The sequence below is a fragment of the Python bivittatus genome, unplaced genomic scaffold (assembly GCF_059951505.1).
Source record: "Python bivittatus isolate LINGU-HERP-01145 unplaced genomic scaffold, Pbiv_v1 ctg000980_np1212, whole genome shotgun sequence".
In the NCBI taxonomy this organism is placed as follows: Eukaryota; Metazoa; Chordata; class Lepidosauria; order Squamata; family Pythonidae; genus Python; species Python bivittatus.
In genome coordinates, this window is record NW_028277125.1 from 65,676,422 (window position 1) to 65,697,054 (window position 20,633).

The 20,633-nt window shown below is 38.6% G+C and overlaps 1 protein-coding gene across 1 annotated transcript in view; it reads left to right on the top strand.

The window, feature by feature from the left end:
• Positions 1-20,096, top strand: part of JAKMIP3 (Janus kinase and microtubule interacting protein 3) — a 116,903-nt gene extending 96,807 nt beyond the window's left edge. Inside the window, exons 13-22 of the mRNA XM_025164214.2 lie at positions 3,487-3,549; positions 4,130-4,228; positions 8,174-8,272; positions 8,381-8,434; positions 10,651-10,716; positions 11,653-11,721; positions 11,814-11,891; positions 15,183-15,386; positions 16,004-16,069; positions 20,046-20,096. Of these exons, the coding sequence (XP_025019982.1) occupies positions 3,487-3,549; positions 4,130-4,228; positions 8,174-8,272; positions 8,381-8,434; positions 10,651-10,716; positions 11,653-11,721; positions 11,814-11,891; positions 15,183-15,386; positions 16,004-16,069; positions 20,046-20,096 (849 nt within the window). The remainder of the gene's footprint in view (positions 1-3,486; positions 3,550-4,129; positions 4,229-8,173; positions 8,273-8,380; positions 8,435-10,650; positions 10,717-11,652; positions 11,722-11,813; positions 11,892-15,182; positions 15,387-16,003; positions 16,070-20,045) is intronic.
• Positions 20,097-20,633: the final 537 nt, after the last annotated feature.

Consider the following 20,633-nt stretch of genomic DNA (forward strand, 5'->3'; position numbering starts at 1 on the left):
GCAGTTGCTCAAATAATTACATTATGACTGAAGTGAGGAGAGATGTGCACTAATTAAATTGAAGGGAATTTCCTAAAGAAATGTCAGAACCTAGAAAATTCTTACAGAGATGACTCGGAATATCCACTCATCTAGTAGAAGAAACTTTGAACTGATTAATCTAGAACAGCAGCAGGAAAAATAATCCATTAAAGTGCCTCACCCTCCTACTGGGTCAAACCGTTCAAAATAGCACCAGAATGCCTCATCCCTTTTGTCCTTAACAGTCTGTCTTTTGTCACATAGTTATAACAGGAGTCAAGCTACCTAGAATCTTTGTGATTTCTTTTCGCTTCTTAGGATGAACCTCTTGTTTTCTCTCCTACCCTTACCTAATCTCAGAGTTGTTGAGATTCTGCAGTCTTTATTGGAAAACCTATGAATGCCTTTAGCCCAAACACTCACTGCCTCTTTTCTTACTCATTCCTCCTTGCTACCTATTCACTTTTCTTACTGATTCCTCCTTGCTGCCTACTCACTGCCTTACTTAATTCCCAGCCTTTGACTTTTCCTTTGTCAAGCACTGCCTCTGCTGCCTAATCTCAATTCCAGGGGGAGATTCCTTTGATTCTTATTTGATCTTTTCCAGGAGCAATCTGCCATCATAATAGCTCCAGAGAAAGCCTTTTTCTTGCAGAAATGCATGTACAGTGGGGCAAAAAAGTATTTAGTCAGCCACCAATTGTGCAAGTTCTCCCACTTAAAAAAATGAGAGAGGCCTGTAATTTTCATCATAGGTATACCTCAACTATGAGAGACAAAATGGGAAAAAAATCCAGAAAATCACATTGTCTGATTTTTAAAGAATTTATTTGCAAATCATGGTGGAAAATAAGTATTTGGTCACCTACAAACAAGCAAGATGTCTGGCTCTCACAGACTGGTAACTACTTCTTTAAGAGGCTCCTCTGTCTTCCACTCGTTACCTGTAATAATGGCACCTGTTTGACCTTGTTATCAGTATAAAAGACACCTGTCGCCAACTTCAAACAGTCACACTCCAAACTCCACTATGGCCAAGACGAAAGAGCTGTCGAAGGACACCAGAAACAAAATTGTAGACCTGTACCAGGCTTGGAAGACTGAATCTGCAATAGGCAAGCAGCTTGGTGTGAAGAAATCAACTGTGGGAGCAATAATTAGAAAATGGAAGACATACAAGACCACTGATAATCTCCCTTGATCTGGGGCTCCATGCAAGATCTCACCCCGTGGGGTTAAAATGATCACAAGAACGGTGAGCAAAAATCCCAGAACCACATGGGGGGACCTAGTAAATGACCTGCAGAGAGCTGGGACCAAAGTAACAAAGGCTACCATCAGTAACACACTATGCTGCCAGGGACTCAAATCCTGCAGTGCCAGACGTGTCCCTCTGCTTAAGCCAGTACATGTCTGGGCCTGTCTGAAGTTTGCTAGAGAGCATTTGGATGATCCAGAAGAGGATTGGGAGAATGTCATATGGTCAGATGAAACCAAAGTAGAACGTTTTGGTCTAAACTTGTCATGTTTGGAGGCAAGAGAATGCTGAGTTGCATCCAAAGAACACCATACCTACTGTGAAGCATGGGGGTGGAAACATCATGCTTTGGGGCTCTTTGTCTGCAAAGGGACCAGGACGACTGATCCGTGTAAAGGAAAGAATGTATGGGGCCATGTATCGTGAGATTTTGAGTGAACACCTCCTTCCATCAGCAAGGCATTGAAGATGAAACGTGGCTGAGTCTTTCAGCATGACAATAATCCCAAACACACTGCCCGGGCAACGAAGGAGTGGCTTCGTAAGAAGCATTTCAAGGTCCTGGAGTGGCCTAGCCAGTCTCCTGATCTCAACCCCATGGAAAACCTTTGGAGGGAGTTGAAAGTCCGTGTTGCCCAGCGACAGCCCCAAAACATCACTGCTCTAGAGGAGATCTGCATGGAGGAATGGGCCAAAATACCAGCAACAGTGTGTGAAAACCTTGTGAAGACTTACAGAAAATGTTTGACCTCTGTCATTGCCAACAAAGGATATATAACAAAGTATTGAGATGAACTTTTGATATTGACCAAATACTTATTTTCCACCATGATTTGCAAATAAATTCTTTAAAAATCAGACAATGTGATTTTCTGGATTTTTTTCCCCCTTTTGTCTCTCATAGTTGAGGTATACCTATGATGAAAATTACAGGCTTCTCTCATCTTTTTAAGTGGGAGAACCTGCACAATTGGTGGCTGACTAAATACTCTTTTGCCCCACTGTAGTAAATCCATAGCTTAGTTCTTTGCCTCATAGAGTTTTCAGAGCAGTTTTGGCTATAAACTGAGATTTTGGAAAGTAGCTTGTATGTATTATTATCTGTGTACAATCCAGAAACATAGTCCTGTGTGTTTGCTCCTTCTCTTGAACGGATAATGTTCTGTTCTTGCTCTGTTTCCTCTATTTTTCTTCTTATATGTTTTGCCCCACCTTTCCTCAGTCTATTCAGCAGCTCAACTTTTCCTTAGTGTGTCTTTATCCATCACAACTGGTAATCCCATATTTCCCCTCTCTTTATCTAAGTTAAAATAATTTTCCTAACTTTAGGTCTTTTCTAGCTTTAAATTAGGCTATTTAGAACTAGTGTATCAGATAATGTGCCAACCTTCACCAAATCATGTTTTCTTTCATGTGTGAATGATTATTTTTCCATTTTTATGCCTCTCTCTTTCTCTGAATGAATTATACTATTGATCTTTGATGCTTGTCATTCTAATAATTCATAGTTTATGTGCAGATACTCATTGAGCTAAAAATTCCCATTGTCTGTGAGTTTAAGCCAATTAATTCCCATTTCAATGAGAAACAGCTATTCCCCAAGCTAGTGAAAAAGAGACATAAAATACAGGGAATGAATATGCTGTGTGCACCTTACACCTACGTTAAAAGCTTTCTCTTAAAAGCTCATATAAGAACAAAAGACACGGGCAGTCGCGGGAACTGCAATGCAAACACATCCAGACGATATCAGGGGAAGGATCACTTAGTAAAAGTAGACACCAAACCTGCTTCTCGTATTGTTTATCCTGGATTTTGTTGCTTCCTGTTCTTCTGAAGGCTGCTATCCTTGTAAATTGGGTCTATAATTCATTGAAGAGGGCACTCCAAAACTGTGGCTAAAGCTCTTCAGGAGGGTGTATTTCATTTCAGCATTCTTCAAAAGACAGATTGTTTGCTGTTGGAAAGTCATGTTGTGTTTTTTTCTAGAAACTGCTGAAGCCAAATCAGAAAGCCAAGTTTCAGCTGTGCTTCCCTTGGTTCTTAGGCACATATGTGCTCTCTTCAAATGTTTTGCCTTTTTAAAACATCCATGGTGTTTCCCGGCTCTTTCTTTCTTTCTTTCTTTCTTTCTTTCTTTCTTTCTTTCTTTCTTTCTTTCTTTATTTATTTATTTATTTATTTATTTATTTATTTATTTATTTAAGGACATGAAGTGGATTGAAGAAAAGCAGGCTTTATACAAAAGAAACCAAGAGCTTGTGGAAAAGGTACCTTCTGTTTTCATATGAAACTTAAAAGTAAGTGTGAATATGTCACTAAAGATTAAGAAAAATCCTAATGAAACATTGTATGTATATATTTTGTAAACTCCCCCCTCATCAAAAGGATACATAATTTAAATGAGTCCATAACAGACTTACAGAAAAATTGTCATGAAACAGAAATGGTATTTTTTGCATTTTCAATGTTGTTTAGACATCTTCAATTCTAAAGGTTAAAATAAGAAAAACATGAACTACAAATCTGTGACTTTTATTTTTTTTTTTGAATAACAACACATTCAGCCTTTCCAGTGTTCACAGATCATGTATACCTTAGCTCTGAAATTTGTTTTTAAAATGTGTTAGTATTTTAACACATTTCCACCTACATATGGAAGTGTGAGGTTGAGCAATGGTGACTTGGTAAAGTATTATCATTGAGTTAATGGTTGAGGCAATACGTATTAGAGCTCACATTCTTAGCTTCCATAACCAGCTCTGTAGTCACTGGTTATGGAAGCTAAGTGTAATTTAAAAAAAAATTGTTGACAAAATTAAAAAAGGAAAAATCCTTTTGCTTTTCTAGATAAAACAGATGGAGGCAGAAGAGGCTCGGTTAAAGCATGATGTTCAGGATGCTAAAGATCAAAATGAACTCTTGGAATTTAGAATATTGGAACTTGAGGTAAGTAGGTACTAGAAGTTTTCAAGTTCTGTCATGCTTTCGAGTTTTGTCATGTGTTCCTCATTCACTATAGCTCATGGGATGTCATTAGAGTATAGGATGTCATCTAGGAAATTCAGCCAGAATAGCTTCAATGAAAGGCATGATTACATCAATTATGTGGTTCCAAATATTGGACTAATTCATGTATTAGGTTTATGTATATTCTGGTTTGCCAAGTGTAGTTTGGCATTACACATGAATTTCAGGCTCCTACTTCTCCCCTTCCTTCTGTTGGATCATCATTTCAAACAACACAAATTGTGTTTTCTAGCACGGGCATGTTGAAATAACCATGTTTATAACTGCAACCCCATGGCAGGATGACATGGCAAGCTATGTTAAGTGGAAGCAAATGCTTCTGAGGGGATCAATGTAAGCCTGACATTTCCTTTCATTAGCTTTAGCTTGCATAGGCCATATTAAACTATGGCTTTATGAGTCTTCCTCTTCGGATGTGAAATGGTCTTCAGATGTGTCAGACTATAACTTCCATCATCCCTCAGCCAGCTTTAGATTAGACTAATTTTGCCTTTTATCATAACAACCAGTGGATGTGCAGCCTGCTGTATAATAGGTCTAAGCAGCTTTGAACATAAGTAACAAATACATATTCCATCTTGTCCTTTGACACACACACACCCTTTTGTCTGTGGAAGTGATGCCTTTGAAGGAACATCATGAATGAGTATCGTGAGTCTGTACATCATGCCAACCCAATCTCACCACTGTCCCTGCTTCCCCAAAACTACATTAAGGACTGAAATTAAGCAATTACATTTGTGGTCTCCCCCTTCCCCACTCAGTCATGCTTTCTCATATGCAGCTAAAATCTAATTTGATTTACGCCATTAAAAATTACAGTTCAGGATTTTGAAAACTTGGCAAAAATTGAAGGTAATACCTGTTATTACCTTCAAAAGGAAGGTAATAACAGGTATAGGCCTAAAGATCTTTTATCTTTTGTCTTTGGGTTGATGAAAACTTCTGGTCTGGGTACTGAGACAGTACAAGATGCTTCCCAGTTCTTTCACCTCTGTTTCTTTGTTAAGGTTCTTTACAATCACTTGGCTATCCTTATTTTGGTAACAGATGACCAGATCATCCAGACAGATGAGAATGTATGGCCATCTGTTGTTCCTGAATCTGGAGGAAAGGCGAAGATCAGCTTTATCTTGCATGAAACCTTGCTTGACATGCATCTGGTTCAGCTTTTCAGTTCTGTCTTGAACTGTCCTGAAGCTTAGACACAAAATCTTTTTTTCCTGGTTCCTCAAATCCAGGTGGCTGTTGAATGTAGTATCTTTTGCTGCTGTTATGCTGAGCGATTTCCTTATGGAGTTATGCTTGAGTATTGGACCAAAACTGTCATCATAATCCTTATCTATCTTCTGGGTGTATCCTTTCATCTGACTCTATGGTGCTGTACCTCCTTGTCTGCATCTACCTGATCTTGAAAACCCACTTGCATCCCAGAGTTTTTTTCCCTGAAGGTAGCCTGACAAGTTTCCAGATATCACACTTGTGAAGTGCTTCAAATCTCCTCATCAATTCTCCATTTGTCTTCTTCAGTGGCTGACACCCTTTCAGTGTTCTTCTATGTGTGGGGTTCTTCCATGTGCTCCCTCTTAGCAAAATAGGAAAACATTTATGGTGAAGCCTCTTTGTTGGGTGTCCCAAAGTCTCTGGCCTCAGTGCCTCAGTTTCCCCTTCTGGCTCTAACATGCAGTCAAATTCCAGGCATGTGATTAAAAACTCAGGGTCTCTGCTTGCTGTTTACCTAGAGATAGGAAACAAAAGCTTCATTCCTTTTTTTTTTCCTTTTGTCAAAATGATTATCACTGCATATTTTAATAGTTTGCATGGTAGGATCCAGGATCTTGTATTTTTTGCCGCATTATGAGAATCCAACCATTACTCCTTCTTCACATCTGCAGTTCACCTTGGTTGTCTTTTCTTTTGGCACACATGCACCCATTTTAGAACTAAATGTTTATGTGTGCTAGACTGGGTGTCCTTCCGTCCTATAGTTCATGTATTTTTGCATCTGTAGCTTTTATTGGGAGTTAGTTTTACAAGTAGTTGCCTCTCCCCAATATTTTTCAGCAAGTTCTGCATTTTGCTGCAAGCACCTCATCATTTCAGTCAGGAAACCATTTTTCCTTTCTGCTACACTGTTCTGTTCCAGGTAGTATCATGCACAATCCCTTGCTCTTTCAGGTACTTTTGCCTGCCATATATTTGCCCCCCCCTTGCAATAACCTGTGCAGTTTTCTCCCAAATGTATTGCTTACTAAAGCCACATCTTCTTTGAATGTTTTTCACTGACCAGGTAGCAAAAGAAAAAGATGGGAAAATCACTGATAAAAAGTCAGTAGGTATTTATTTCCACTTGGTGCAGCAATTTGCATTGGCCCACAGAAATCCCAGCGCACTAAGACTGAGAGCCAGCTTAACTGAAAGCAGATGTGACTCCTGATTCAGGACATACAATACATCTTTATTAGTAAAATTGAACACCTTTCCTGTACTTGATGCACAATGGAATTTCACTGTGCCTCTACTAGCTGACAGCAATTTGTGTCCATCTGCTAAATAAATGGCAGATTTATATCTAGAACCTAGTTCAATAAATCTTTCCTTCTCTTTGGTAAGGATGAAGGTTGCCCCAGAATCAAAACTGATGCCATCTGGTGGTCCATGAGGTATTACATTCATCACTTTGGTCTGTCTTCATATCTATCCTTGTTAAGGTTCTGACAGAGACCAAGGTACACAACCCATATGATTAGAGTTTACAGTGAAAGCGAGGAAAACCTAAAGGTCTCAGACTTTGTATTCCCAGCATATTAGAAACATCAACACGGTATTACTTATTTGGGGGAAAATTGAAGTTTTTTGTCTTAGCTCTTTCCACTTAGCCACCAAACTGTCAGGAGCATTTTTGTGATACTGTATAGCAGTTCTTTAATGTCCTGACAATTTCCCTCTGGCCAGTGGTAAAGGGCTAAAAATGGCAGCTCACAGTGGCTGCCCTCTTTTTTATTCACCCCTCATCAAGTTTGCTTTTTGTGATGAGGAAAAAAGAAAGGAAAGCAGCATCAAGAAACCAGCCACTATGGAGGGATGCAGCAAAGCTACCTAGAGTTATAGGCACAAAGCCACCTTCACCTAAGGTGGAGAAGAAAAATTCCAAGAATCATAAGGAAAAGTCCCGGCAGCATGATGAGGTGGGACTTCCCAGCCAAAAGCAACAATCTGCTTGTCGGCTAAGAGGAAATATAACAATATCTTTGTGTGTGTGAGTGTTTCTTCTGGAACAGCAGTGGAGTTAAGTACCTTCTGAAATCTGCTGGAATCCCATAGGATTGCAGGAACATGGGAGGACAGAGCTAATCCTGGATTACCACTGTCCTATGTGGAAAGATCCTCATATTAGCATGCAAATATTCCTGGAGTTTTTGGTCCTCCCCTAAGCAGTATGAAATGGGGTTAGGACTAGAATAAATCTCCTGTAAGGCAGCTTCCCCACCTGATTGCTACATAAAGTCCAACAGATCTATAAGACACCACCAGTTCAGACAAGGCTCATCTACAGTCTGCAAGGCTGCGTTTGCAACATATTGATGAAGGCTAAGAAAAGCAGGGTTTTATATCAAATACCACATTCATAGCAATATTTTTCTTCGTATGTATATGCTTCACTGCTGTATTTAAAGCATAGCACACTCTGGATGCAACCCAAAATGCCCAAAACCAATCCTTAAACAAAGCTTCTAATTTATCAATTTATATATTTGATTTTGTTTTTGTTTTTTTTTGGTAGCTTACATTGGAAAATTTACTAATAAAATCATATTGTCAGCCATAAGCCACTCCTTTTTTGCACACATGATTTGATTATAGGAGAGAGAAAGAAGATCACCAGCCATCAATTTTCATCACATTCCTTTTACGGAAGGGAAAAGTCCCCTCCAAACCTATTGTGAGGCAGAAGGTGTAACAGTAAGTAATTTCCAGTTGCTCTTGTTGCAGTTTTTATTTTTGCTTCTAACTTCGTATAATATCATGTTCTTTTCACATGCTGTTCCCTATATACTTCTCTCCTATTAGGATATACTAGTAGCAGAGTTGATGAAAAAACTGGATATTTTAGGGGATAACGCCGTAAGTGTATGTTCCTTTAATTAATTGTGCATGTTTTAGCTAATGTGTTTTGTTCTTTTGCATTAAATGCACTTGCAATTATTTATATTTGTTATAATTAAGTGACATTTTGTCAGGGACAGGTATTGGTTTCAGACCAATACTTCCACACACTTAGTTTGTACAGTATGCCAATAATATCTTATAAATCAGGGTTGGACAGACCCAGGTCACATGCAATATCCCAGGCCCCTGGAACCCCTCTGAAATAGACAGAGCAAAAATGCATGCTAGGAGGGGAATTCTGGGAGCTGAAGTCCACACATCTTAAAGTTGCCAAAGTTGAGAACCACTGGATTAGGGTTTGGGGGAGGGTTAGATATTTTTGTCTGGATGGGGTAGCTAAGGGCTGAAACAGATGCATTAACCCTTTCATCATCCACTCTTGTGATACCATCATACTAACAATCATTATACTACTCCCCACGCCCTTACCACTGCCTTATAGAATAAGGCAGAAGTTGGCAAGCAGTAGTCTGCAGGCCACTATCACCTCTCCCAATATCCTATCAGAAGCACTCAGAATGGACAGAGTCAATTTTAGGAGTGCTGTGTGTATCATGACGATGACGACGTCACCAGATGTGCTTTCTCTGCCTTTCAAGCAACACACAACATGGAAAGTAATTTCCAGGCACAGTAAAGTTACTTATGCCTGGCCTAAGGTAGTTCACATGCTATTTTAATATTGTAATATGGGTATTGGATTTCCTTTACGCATGTTTTGCTGGTGTTTTACTATTCTTTGCTACTTTTCCTTCTCTTTTAAATCTTTTAATTGTATAGAGAATTGTATTTCAGAACATACTATAGTTTGAGACAGAAGCCTAACTGAAATGAATTAATTTTGTTTATGTTGGCATGGTCTGCACAATCCCACGGGCTTCATCTGGCCCCAAACCCTTTTCCAGAGCCTCCATGACAATTGCTGCCAATTGCGCCATTTAATTTCCCCAATAAGTCAGGGCAACATCTAATTAGACGCAAAGCAAGCTGGCCTTTTCCTTCATTAGGAGGAGTATGTGTGTCTGAGCCTTAATTTTACACCCTTCCCTTTCCTGATTTTTTTAAAAATTTGTTTAAATAATTTATATAGCTGCCCAATGTGAACAGTGTGATCCTGGCAACTTGCGGGAAATAATCAAGATAAAAACAGCAATCAACAATCAGCCGTAAAAATCAGTAAGAGGCAAACTGGCTCACATTCACACCCTCTCTTGTTGTGAACGTATTCATCCCAGCCCCAACCTTTGGGGGAATAGTCACATTTTTAGGCCTTTCTAAGCACCAGCAGGGGCTGGGGCCCACTGACTATTCGGAGTGCGGGAGATCATTCGAAAGGGCAGGCTTGCTGTTTTGCCAAGATTTATCAGAATGCATACTGCACTTGCAATCTACCAGAACATCTTTATAAGCTTCTCAGCATCAGCAGTTTGTAGATTTACAGTGATGAGAGGGAAGCAGGGTGGGTCGTAAATTAGGTTTCTCATTTCCTCCCCCTGATTAATTTGCAACTACTGAGGTTTTTGTGGGTGGATATTCAATGCGACCGATAGGCAATCATTTTCAGAGAAGATGATTGGAGAGCTCCACATCTTTTGTGAAGTAGGGAAGGGGGAAAAAATGGTGCAGAAGAGCTTCTCATAAACAAATGAAAAGCCTGTTTTCAAGTCACCTTCAAATCACTTCTGGAGGCAACAGACCTGTTCCATGTATTGTCTCACAAAATCAGACAGAGATGTAATTCACTATGAATATCTATTGCTTTTCCAGATTTCTAAGTTCTAATATCTGGAAGTGAACAAACTTAAATAAATAACAAACAATGTAGTAAATAAAAATGTAGTAGATAAATAATATTATTTATTTACTACATCATCATCACCGTGTTTCTTTACAAATGTATTTGTTGAGAATTCATATTTGATACTTCAGTAATGGAGTAGGTCCACATGTATGTATTACATCTGAAGTAGATTGTAGAGACCAATTCTATTCAACACCTCATAATCATGGGTTATCTTGAATTTACAACCAGTACTATCCTAAGAAAGTACTACTTTTGATTTGTAGTTTTAAGAAATGTTTAAATATTCAGTGCAAGAGTAGCCTTGGAAACAGGAAAACAATGCCGAGATGTGTGGTATGATAATACTTTTATTCTGCTCTTAATGCAGAACTTAACAAACGATGAGCAAGTTGTAGTCATACAAGCACGGACAGTTTTGACCCTGGCAGAAAAGGTAACAGCAATGTTGTTTCGCTAAGAGGGATTCAGTGTTCAATTACTTTAGCATAACTGTTATTTTCTGATGCAACACTACAATGATTTATAGAAGGACAGCAAATGTAACAGATTTGACTTCCTCATTAACCTTGCCTTCAAAAACATATCTAACATTTGGTCCTACAAATTGCTTTTATCATTGCCTGAAAATGATTTTCAGAGCTCCATGTCACCAGCATAAATAGTAGGGTGGCTCTCAAGTCATATTCTGCACCATACAGAACAAATTCTGTCTGGATTAAGGAATATATGTCTGATGTATTGTTGCTGGGATGCAGGGGTGGAGTAACCAAAGTGGATTAATAGAATAACTAAAGCTGTAAATTCCATTTCCAATCAAATTCCTTATAAATATCTATAGCTATTAAATTGATATGAATGGGATCAGCAACAAAATGAAGCAGAGTGGTGTGTTCATAGCCAGTATCTTTAAAGATAATTCATGCTGTTTCCCCTTTCCCTAATGTTCCGTTCCCTCTTCTCAACAGTTATTTTGGAATCTCTAACTGCTGATTAGTGCCCAGTTTCGCACAGTTCCATTAGCCTAAATATTTTTCTTTGCTTTTGTAAAATGGAAGTGCCTTAGTAGCCTTGATTTGGGTGCATAAATATCATACTGATAACTTAGGTTTACTATTAGTTTATGATGACAATATAAATATAGGGGCATTATGTTCAGCTCGTTTGTGTGCAGGATTGGATCCAAAGATCAGATTATCTTTGCTAAATCACAATGCTGAAATTGGATGATTATAGCTGAATTGCCAGGCTTAGAGATACCAAGCGTACTGAGGTATTTTGTTATAAAAGCAATAATCAGAGTTGCGTAGTGAAGCCTCGTCTTGTGTTTGATATGCTTATCTGAATCTGATCTTTCTTCATTTCTCTACAGTGGCTGCAGCAGATAGAAGTTACAGAATCAGCACTTCAGCAAAAGATGATAGACCTAGAAAATGAAAAGGTAGTGTAAGGATTCATCAATCAATTAAAATCAGTGGCTACGTATTGTACTTCCTGGCAGAATCAGTATAACCCCAATCTCTCTGTTTTTAGGACCTATTTAGTAAACAAAAGGGGTATCTGGATGATGAGCTGGATTTCAGGAAGCAGTCTTTAGATCAAGCACACAAGGTAGGTATGAAAGTCCATGGACAAAATTTATTTTGGTTCATCTTTAGGATGAACCATCCGAAGGACCTATCAGAAAGCAAGAGTTCTTGCTGCGATCCTTAAAGCTAAATTATTCTGAGAGCCTCTTTTAAATCTTTGGGACACATAGCTTGAAAGGTTTTGTACCTTAGTGACCATGCGTTCGGTGTAAAAGATTCATTAATGCAAGTTAACATGCTACAGATGCTGAACACATATTACATTTGGGACTTGGCATGCAGAGATTTTAATTCCCAGGAGTTTGGTGGCAGATCTGTCAGATTGGCCCATACTGTACTGTATCTGAAACCAATCATTAGACAAGAAATCTGTTTCTGACCTTTTTAGTGTAATTTGATTATATGAGAATCAGTTTCCGGGGGAGCAGTTGGGATTAGAGCAGGTAGGGAGAGACTCTCTCCTTTTTCAACTTCAGTGCAAGACTTCTGGACGCAATCCCCAATATCTATGGATGTTTTTCTGTGTGAAACTAGTAGATTCTGGGAGAGGGTGTTTTGATCAGGACTTCAGCTCAGGAAGGCATGGTTAGGTTTCCCCTCCTCGTCTATGCCATGGAGCCTTAATGAAATCTTCCCTATTCCCTGATAGAGAAGTATACATACTTTATACACAATTATATAATAGGGCAGAAAACTATGAAGAATGGTTCAGATGAATCAGATGAACGTGAGCGGAACTTGCTTGGTAAAAATATTGGGCAGCTCAGATTTTTGTCACTGCCAGCTTGAAAAGCCACAATTTAATGACTTTTATGTAACCATAGCAGATTAACCCTTTGTGCTCTTTTGTGCTTGCTTGCGCGCTCGCTCTTACTCAAGTTCCATTTTTAATCCATTGAGAGTTTGTTGTCATGCTCCACTCGGCACCTAATCATATATCATGGATTACAAAATGGAGCATGAAAAGAAAGGTCCCCACAGGCTTTAAATAATTCACATGGAGAAGATTGCTGTATCATCACTGGGAAACCCGTGCCATGGAGCATTCCCTTGGAAACATTGCAGAGATACGGAAATATCTCCATTTTTTGCCTAGCTCATGAATAAAAGTTTTCTGTGCTATTTTTGGACTTTGAAATGTGATATTCATTCTGCAATATGATGATGATGATGATGATGATGATGTTTTGATCCCATCTAGGAGAGGTATTCTCTGTATACCCCATTCATTTCAAGCATGGGTGTAGAATTATTGCCCTTAGCAGGAAAAAAAAAGAGTTTAAAAAGCTGGGTGACTTTGGGCCAGTCACTCGCTCCCAGCCCAACTTACCTCACAGAGTTGTTGTTGCTGGGGGGAAAATAGGAGGAGGAAGGAGTACTAGGTTTCTTGGCTGCCTTGAGTTATTTATAAAAATAATAAAGGTGGGATAAAAAAAATCTAAAAAAAAGAGAAGTGGTTAATGTAGAAATGATGGAATAGCTCAACAATGTTAGCTGATAGGCCATACAGTGAACGCTGTCTTTGGAAGCACCACCAAAGAGAAAAAAAATTACATTTTTGCATTCATATCCTTCCTACATTCATATGTCAACGCATTTTTTTTAATACAGCAAACATACAGTAATACTTGTCCAATAATATTTCATCATTCTTCAAAGGCACTGAGCAGGGATGACTGCAGGATGTGGTAAAAAAAAAAGTCAAGATGGCAACTGCAGTGATGTAATCAATCTTCTACCTGTTTTTTATGTGGGTTCCACATGTGACACCCATAAAACATGATAGAACTTTGATTGCACCATCGCAGCCACCATCTTGAATTTTTAAACCACACCCTGCAGACACCTCTGACATTGGGTCAGATCTACCTTCAGCCATTCATAGCACCAACCAGTCCATAAAGAAGAAGGCAGCCTTGTCCAAGTGCTTGTTCTATGTCACTTCTGCCTTACAAACAAGGTTGTGTGTAGGTCAGAGAGTAGATAGGCCATGAGAGATCTACCTCTATACCAGGAGTCAGCAATCTTTTTGAGCAGCAGGCATAATTATATTATTATGCACAGTATTGTGGGTACCAAAACATTAAAAAACATTAAATGAGCCAAATCTAATGAAATTGTGTGAGAGAAAATAAGAAATGTTGCAAGATTTAGAAGGCATATAAGACTTTAGGCTACATAACCATATGTATACTTAGGAGTGAGAATGTGGGCACCATCTAGTGGTGCCATCAATGAGTGCTATATTTCACATCTCTCTACAGTACTCTCATTTATGTTAGGAAAAGGGACCACAAGTGGGTTTAAGTTATAACTCCTTTTCTAAGAACTTGGAATATTGAGTAAGGACTGAGTCATTTAAAAAGGATTTGTTGGTTGTGATTGAGCTTTAAATAGATGAGTTCTGTACAAAATAACTTTAGTACAGTATTGAAGATGGAGGCAAGAGAAGAGGCCAGCTGTCATGTTCTCTGAGAGGATAACGTTCTGGCTGAGACTATTTGAACTACGGCCTGTCTTGTTCAGCTGCTCCAGGAGGCAGTATACGACTCTCTCTGCATCAGGAAAGGAAATGAGTCTGGAAAGGCAGTAAGGAGGAGGGATAGGACATAAGAGCTGGTGGGTGTTTTCCTAAAGGAAAAAGAGTACAGCTGAGGTAGATTCCTGGATATTTCCATTCCATCCTGCCCGTGTTTTGGCTTTTTTGTAAAGAAACAGAAAAAAAATCCTACAAGAACAATATTTTTCTCTTACAAGAATTCTCCTTCTCTTTATCAGAAGTGCCCTCATATGACACTTCAAGCCCCCGCCCTCTCCCCACTAGCAAAACAAGTAAAGTGAGCTGGTAAAACTGTCACTTTCCACTCACTTGTATGCAGGGATGAATAATGGACCCAGAGACAAAACCTGAGTAAGTGGGATGAGAAAGTGCCCATAATATGGAACTTCTCCAAAGGTTTTTTCAAACCAAGAGTCACCTATCTTACTAGGTTTATTGTGTTACTGTATTAGATTGCCATTAAAAAGAATTAGGAGAAATCCAACACAACTGGAATAATTTCAAACTTTCCTCACACATAAAACATATATTTTTACTTCACACTAAGCTTTTCATTCTGTCACCATCGGCATTTTAGAATAATAATGCTAGCGTTAATATAGAATGAAAGGCAAGGAACAGCGGAGCAGAGAGTCACAAAATATATTAAACCAAGGCTGGTCAAAGACCGTAATAAAGATATTTGCTATATTAAACCCCCACCATCACCCAAACCTAATGTGAATAAAGTAGCTTGATTCTTCATTTATTCAGCACATTTTGGAATTGGAAGCCATGCTATATGATGCTCTACAGCAGGAGGCTGGAGCCAAAATGTCAGAAATACTTTCAGAAGAAGAGAGAGAAAAGTTGAAAAATGCTGTGGAACAATGGAAACGGCAGGTTATGAGTGAACTCCGAGAAAGGGATTCTCAGATTCTCCGAGAAAGGATGGAGCATATTCAACATGCGCAACAGGTATGGTGATATAGGATATTGTGCCACTAAGAATGCTTCCTGGAAGAAGAGCAATGACTCTCACTTGTGTTTTGTTTATACTGTTACTTGTTTTATATTAAATTTGATTTAAAAGGCTCTGTTTAAGGAACTGGATAAGCAGGAACAACCAGCCATAGGGATACGAGTTGTCCTCAGCCACAGCACTCCATTTCATGCATAGTCACTTCCACAGCCTTAATGGTTGCAGACCTTGTAATGGTCACAGTGTGACTTAGTGTATTAATTGTGAGCATATCATAGCCCAAAGCCCAAGAATGTTTCAAAGGTTGGTCCCATCTTCCATCCATGGAATGTTGAAGATTCCCATGACTTGTTTTCCTACCAACGATACCAACTTTTATTAACATACTTCCCTATTTTGCAATAATGCTCACTAATGTAACTTTAGGTGGGACCTACTTAGAGCACAGTTTGGCTCTGCTACTTCATAGGGTGTGCATCTCCCCATCCTACCAGGGTGCCTGTCCCCTTCAAATCCCCTCTCCCCACAAAAGTACAGCATACCAAAGAATCAGAACTGGGCTTAAATAAAAGTCTAAAAATATAGTATTCATACATAATTCTAATTTTTACAGAGAATTAAGGAGCTAGAAGAAAGAATTGAAGCTCAAAAAAGACAAATAAAGGAATTGGAAGAAAAGGTATGATTAAAACATTAAAAAGCTTGAATGATGACCCAAAGCTATATTTTTTTAAAAAGTGTATACAACAAGATGCTGGGTTTGAGAAATCTCCTTGAATGCAGGACATTCTTCCTCTGAGCTTGACTGGACAGAATTTGCTTTGGATATCCAACATTACATTACTACATCCTTTGTACCCAGCACCTGCCAGCAACTCTTTAAAGCAAGATAATACACTACATAAAAATGCAATAGAGATGTGACTATATGTCTCCTGCAGCAAAACCCAGAAGATTCTTTTGACAATAATAGATTGATTGATCATCAAGTCGTTTTTGACTCCTAGCGACTACATAGATATATCTTCTCCATGATGATCTATCCCTAACTTGTTCTTTCAAGTCTCCCAATGGTGCACTCATCGCCACTGTAACTCAGCTAGCCACCTTGCTGCTCGTTGTCCTCTACTCTTTCCTTCCACCTTTCCTAGCATCAGACCCTTTTCCAGAGAGCTGGGTCTTTGCATAATGTAGGATACTTTGAGCCTGGTCATTTGTGCCTCGAGTGAGAACTCTGGGTTGATTTGTCTGATGATCCATTGGTTTGTTTTCTTGGCTGTCCATAGAGTTCTCAGGAGTCTTCTCCAACACCACAGTTCAAAGGCATCAATACTCTTCCTATCCTGCATCTTTAAAATTCAACTTTCACTTCCATAGAGTGTCACAGGGAATACCATGGTTTGCACGATTCTGATCTTTGTAGGTATAGACACATCATGGCATTTGAATATCTTTTCCAAGGCCTTCATGGCTGCTCTACCAAGTGCTAGTCTGCAGTGTATTTCTTGACTGCTTGTTCCTTTACTGTTAATGGTTGATCCTAAAAGGCAGAACCTATCCACCATTTTGATATCTTTGTTGCCAATTCTAAGGCTGGTTAATTTTAGTCCCATTTTTTCACTGTGCTCTTTGACTTTTAGTACTAAGGCTTGCAGATCCTTTTCATTTTTGGCTATCAGGGCAGTGTCATCAGCATAGCACAGGTTACTGATGTTTCTTCCTCCAGTTTTAAAACCATGCTCATCTTCTTCCAATCTAGCTTCCCTTAATATATATTCAGCATATGGCTTGAATAGATGAGAGAGTATGCAGCCTTGTCATACTCCTTTGCCAACCTGGAGCCACTCTGTTCTGCCACGTTGTCTCTACTGTGGCTTCCTGACATACATACATACATACATACATACATACATACATACATACATACATACAGTTTCTCATGAGGACAATGAGATGTTCTGAGGTTCCCATTTTTCTGAGAGCTTTCCACAGCTTGACATGATTGACACAATCAAAGGCTTTTCCATAATCGATGAAGCACTTACTGACTTCTTTTTGGTATTCTTTGGCTTTCTCAATTATCCAGGGTGCATCAGGAATAATGCCTCCTGTTCCTCAGCCTTTTCTAAAGCCAAGTTGAACATCTGGCATCTCTTTTTCTATGTGGGGCTCTAATCTGTTTTGCATGATCCTAAGCATTATTTTGCTAGCATGTGAAATTCAGGATATTGTACAATAGTTTGCACATTATGTTTAGCCTCCTTGTTTTGGTATTGGAACATAGATTGACCTCTTCCAATTGGTTGGCCACTGTATTGTTTTCCAGATTTACTGGCATAACTTAGTTAGAACTTTGATTGATTCTTCTTCTATTGCTTGCCATATTTCAGTGGGTATTCCATCAGTTTCTGTAGCCTTCCAACTTGGTAATGACCAGACTGCTGATATAACTTCATCTTCTAGTACTAGAGGCTCTTGTAAATAAGGAGTATCTTCTAAGGTATCTTGGATGTTGGTGTGTCTACTGTATAGTGTTTCAGTATACTCTTTCCATCTTCCTTTGATCTCCTTTGAATTGGTTACTATTTGTCCACTGGTGTCCTTTAGCATACCAATTTGAGGTTGGAACCTCCTTCTGAGTTCAGAGATCTTTTGAAAGACTTTGCTTGTTTTTCCATGCCTGTTTCCATCTTGAATTTATTTACAGATGTTGTTGTAGTATTGCTTCTTGTCTTTTCTAACAGCTCTCTGAAACTCTTTGTTAAATTCCTTTCTGAGATTTTTGTCTTTCTTGGCTTTGGCTTCTCTTCTCTTCTCTTCTTAGCAATTTCCATGGTTTGCTTTCTTTTCTTTCTTCATTTTTGGCAGTCTCTTTTCACATTCATCCTTAACAACTTCTTTAAGTTCATTCCATAATTCCCTATCAGTGAAGTTCAGGACTTCAAAGCGATTTCTGGTGTCCTCCTTCAAAATTGTGGGTATATGTTCAAGATCATATCGTGGAAACTGACTGGCTTTCTTCTTTTTCTTCAGCTTAACTTGGAGTTTGCATATGAGCAGTTCATGGCCTGTTCCACAGTCAGCACCTGGCCATATCTTTGATGCTATAATTGAGCTCCTCCACCTCTTTTTAGCAATAATATAGTCAATTTGATTTCTATATACTCCATCTGGTGATGTCGATGTAAAAAGGCATCATTTTGGTTGTTTGAAGACAGTGTTAGCTATGAAGAAATCATTGGAGTGGCAGAAATTTATAAGTCGGTCTCCTGCTTCATTTCAGTTTCCTAAACCACACAATCCAACTACATGTTTTTCTTTTGTCTTTCCCACTTTGGCATTCCAGTCTCCAATCATAAGCAGCACATCTTGCTTACATGTTCTGTTGATTTCAAATTGGACTTATGATCTTCTTCTGTGTTGGTGGGTGGAGCATACACTTGAATGATCATCATATTAAAGCGTTGTCCATGAAGTCTAATTGATATTATTCAGTCATTGATTTCATTGTAGCCAAGTACTGTTCTTGCTATACCCTTCCTAACTATGAAAGCAACACTGTTTGTTTTTCATGTCCGGGTGACAATAGTAATGTAGTCATTTACACATATTTGATACAACATTTTAGACATGTAATGTTAAAATCCAAGATCTGAAGGAATAATATTATTATTTTCTTTGGGACTTTGCATCTAGCTGGCAAGACATTTGCAGGTTTCTTCTAAGCTAGCTTTCCACAACAAAGTCCAACAATCCCCCAAATCTTCCTCTTCTGTCCCTGTTCAGAATAGAACAAAAAACATGTTGTTGTTCTGGCACTGTTCTATGTTCCTAAAAATAATGAGAAAACTGGAAATCTTGTGTGTTTTAAATATTACAGCTAGTAATGCCAGCTGCCTAGAGCCATAAAATTAATAATTGTATAAGTACATTCATAGACTATGAATTATCATATAGAAAAGATTAAAAAATAAATAAAAGGAATGTTGCATTTAGTGCTTTCAAACTAGTTCATTAGCTAGTAAATTTTATTTGGAAAAGACACAATTGAATAGAAAACGGCTGCAATCATGTCCTTGCTTCACTAGAAATAAGTCCCATAAAAATGAACAAGCTTTATTTAAGTCAGTAGGTATTGAATTACATGATAAAAATATGATCCCAGTAATCACAACATAATGACTTTTCTCATCAGTGAATGGCTCATAGAAGTGAATGAAATTGCAAATGTCTTAGGTTTTCTATATGTAGATAAAATGGTGAGATGCACTAATGGACCATGATTTTTTGCATGAAGTTAGGGGACCTTCAAATTATAATTCCCAGAATTTCTTGCAAATTTCTATCCCATAAATGGGAAATTGCATTCCCTCCTGGGCCCAAGGGGATTGCGTGCTAGAAACGGGTAGGGTCAGAGCAAAAGTAAATGGGAGTCTGAACCATCCTGCGCTCTCTGTCTGTCTTCTGTTCATGCCAATAGACATGACATCCATTAAATTGCAGGTAAATTTGGAAAATCTCCTATTCCAGCACGTTTCACATCTTTTCAACAGACTATGATCCCTTAATCTAGACTCATTGCTGGTTTCTTACTAGGCATGCTTTAAAATCTCTTTTTTTTCTTTCCATTTTCCTTTCCTCTTTTTTTTTTTTAGTTTTTATTTTTGTTTTTATTTTTCTCTCTAGCTTTCATTCTTTGGTCATAGTGTGTCCATCCAACTCCAAGAGGTAAGTATCCTCCTCACTTGTTCTTTCTGCTCTGCTTCTCAACAAGCTTAGTGATTTCTTATGGCCAACACGGCTGTATCCAAAGCCACATCCATTCATGTGGCTTTGGATACAATTAAGGCTTACCTGAAAGCAGGTAAAAAAAGGGGGGGCGAGGTGGCAGACACCCGTGCAATATGTATAAAAAACAGGCAGAGCTTTGATTGCACTGTTGTGACCACCATCAATGTTCCCTCTAATTTCTGACATGGGGAAAAATTGTTTTCTACAACTTTCCCAAAACAAGTACAAACTTGTGTACCATAATACGGGTATACAAGTAAATTGTACATACACATAATAGTGACCGGTTAAAATGTTTCCATATTTTTTAGTTGAAGTATAGAAACTAGAAAGTAGAACAGTATGCTACATACACACTTAAAAGTCATGCTTCCAAGTCATTTTTTACTCCTAGCAACTGTCTCCTGCAGTTTTCACAAGTGGCTTGCCACATACTTCTCTCTAGGGCTAAG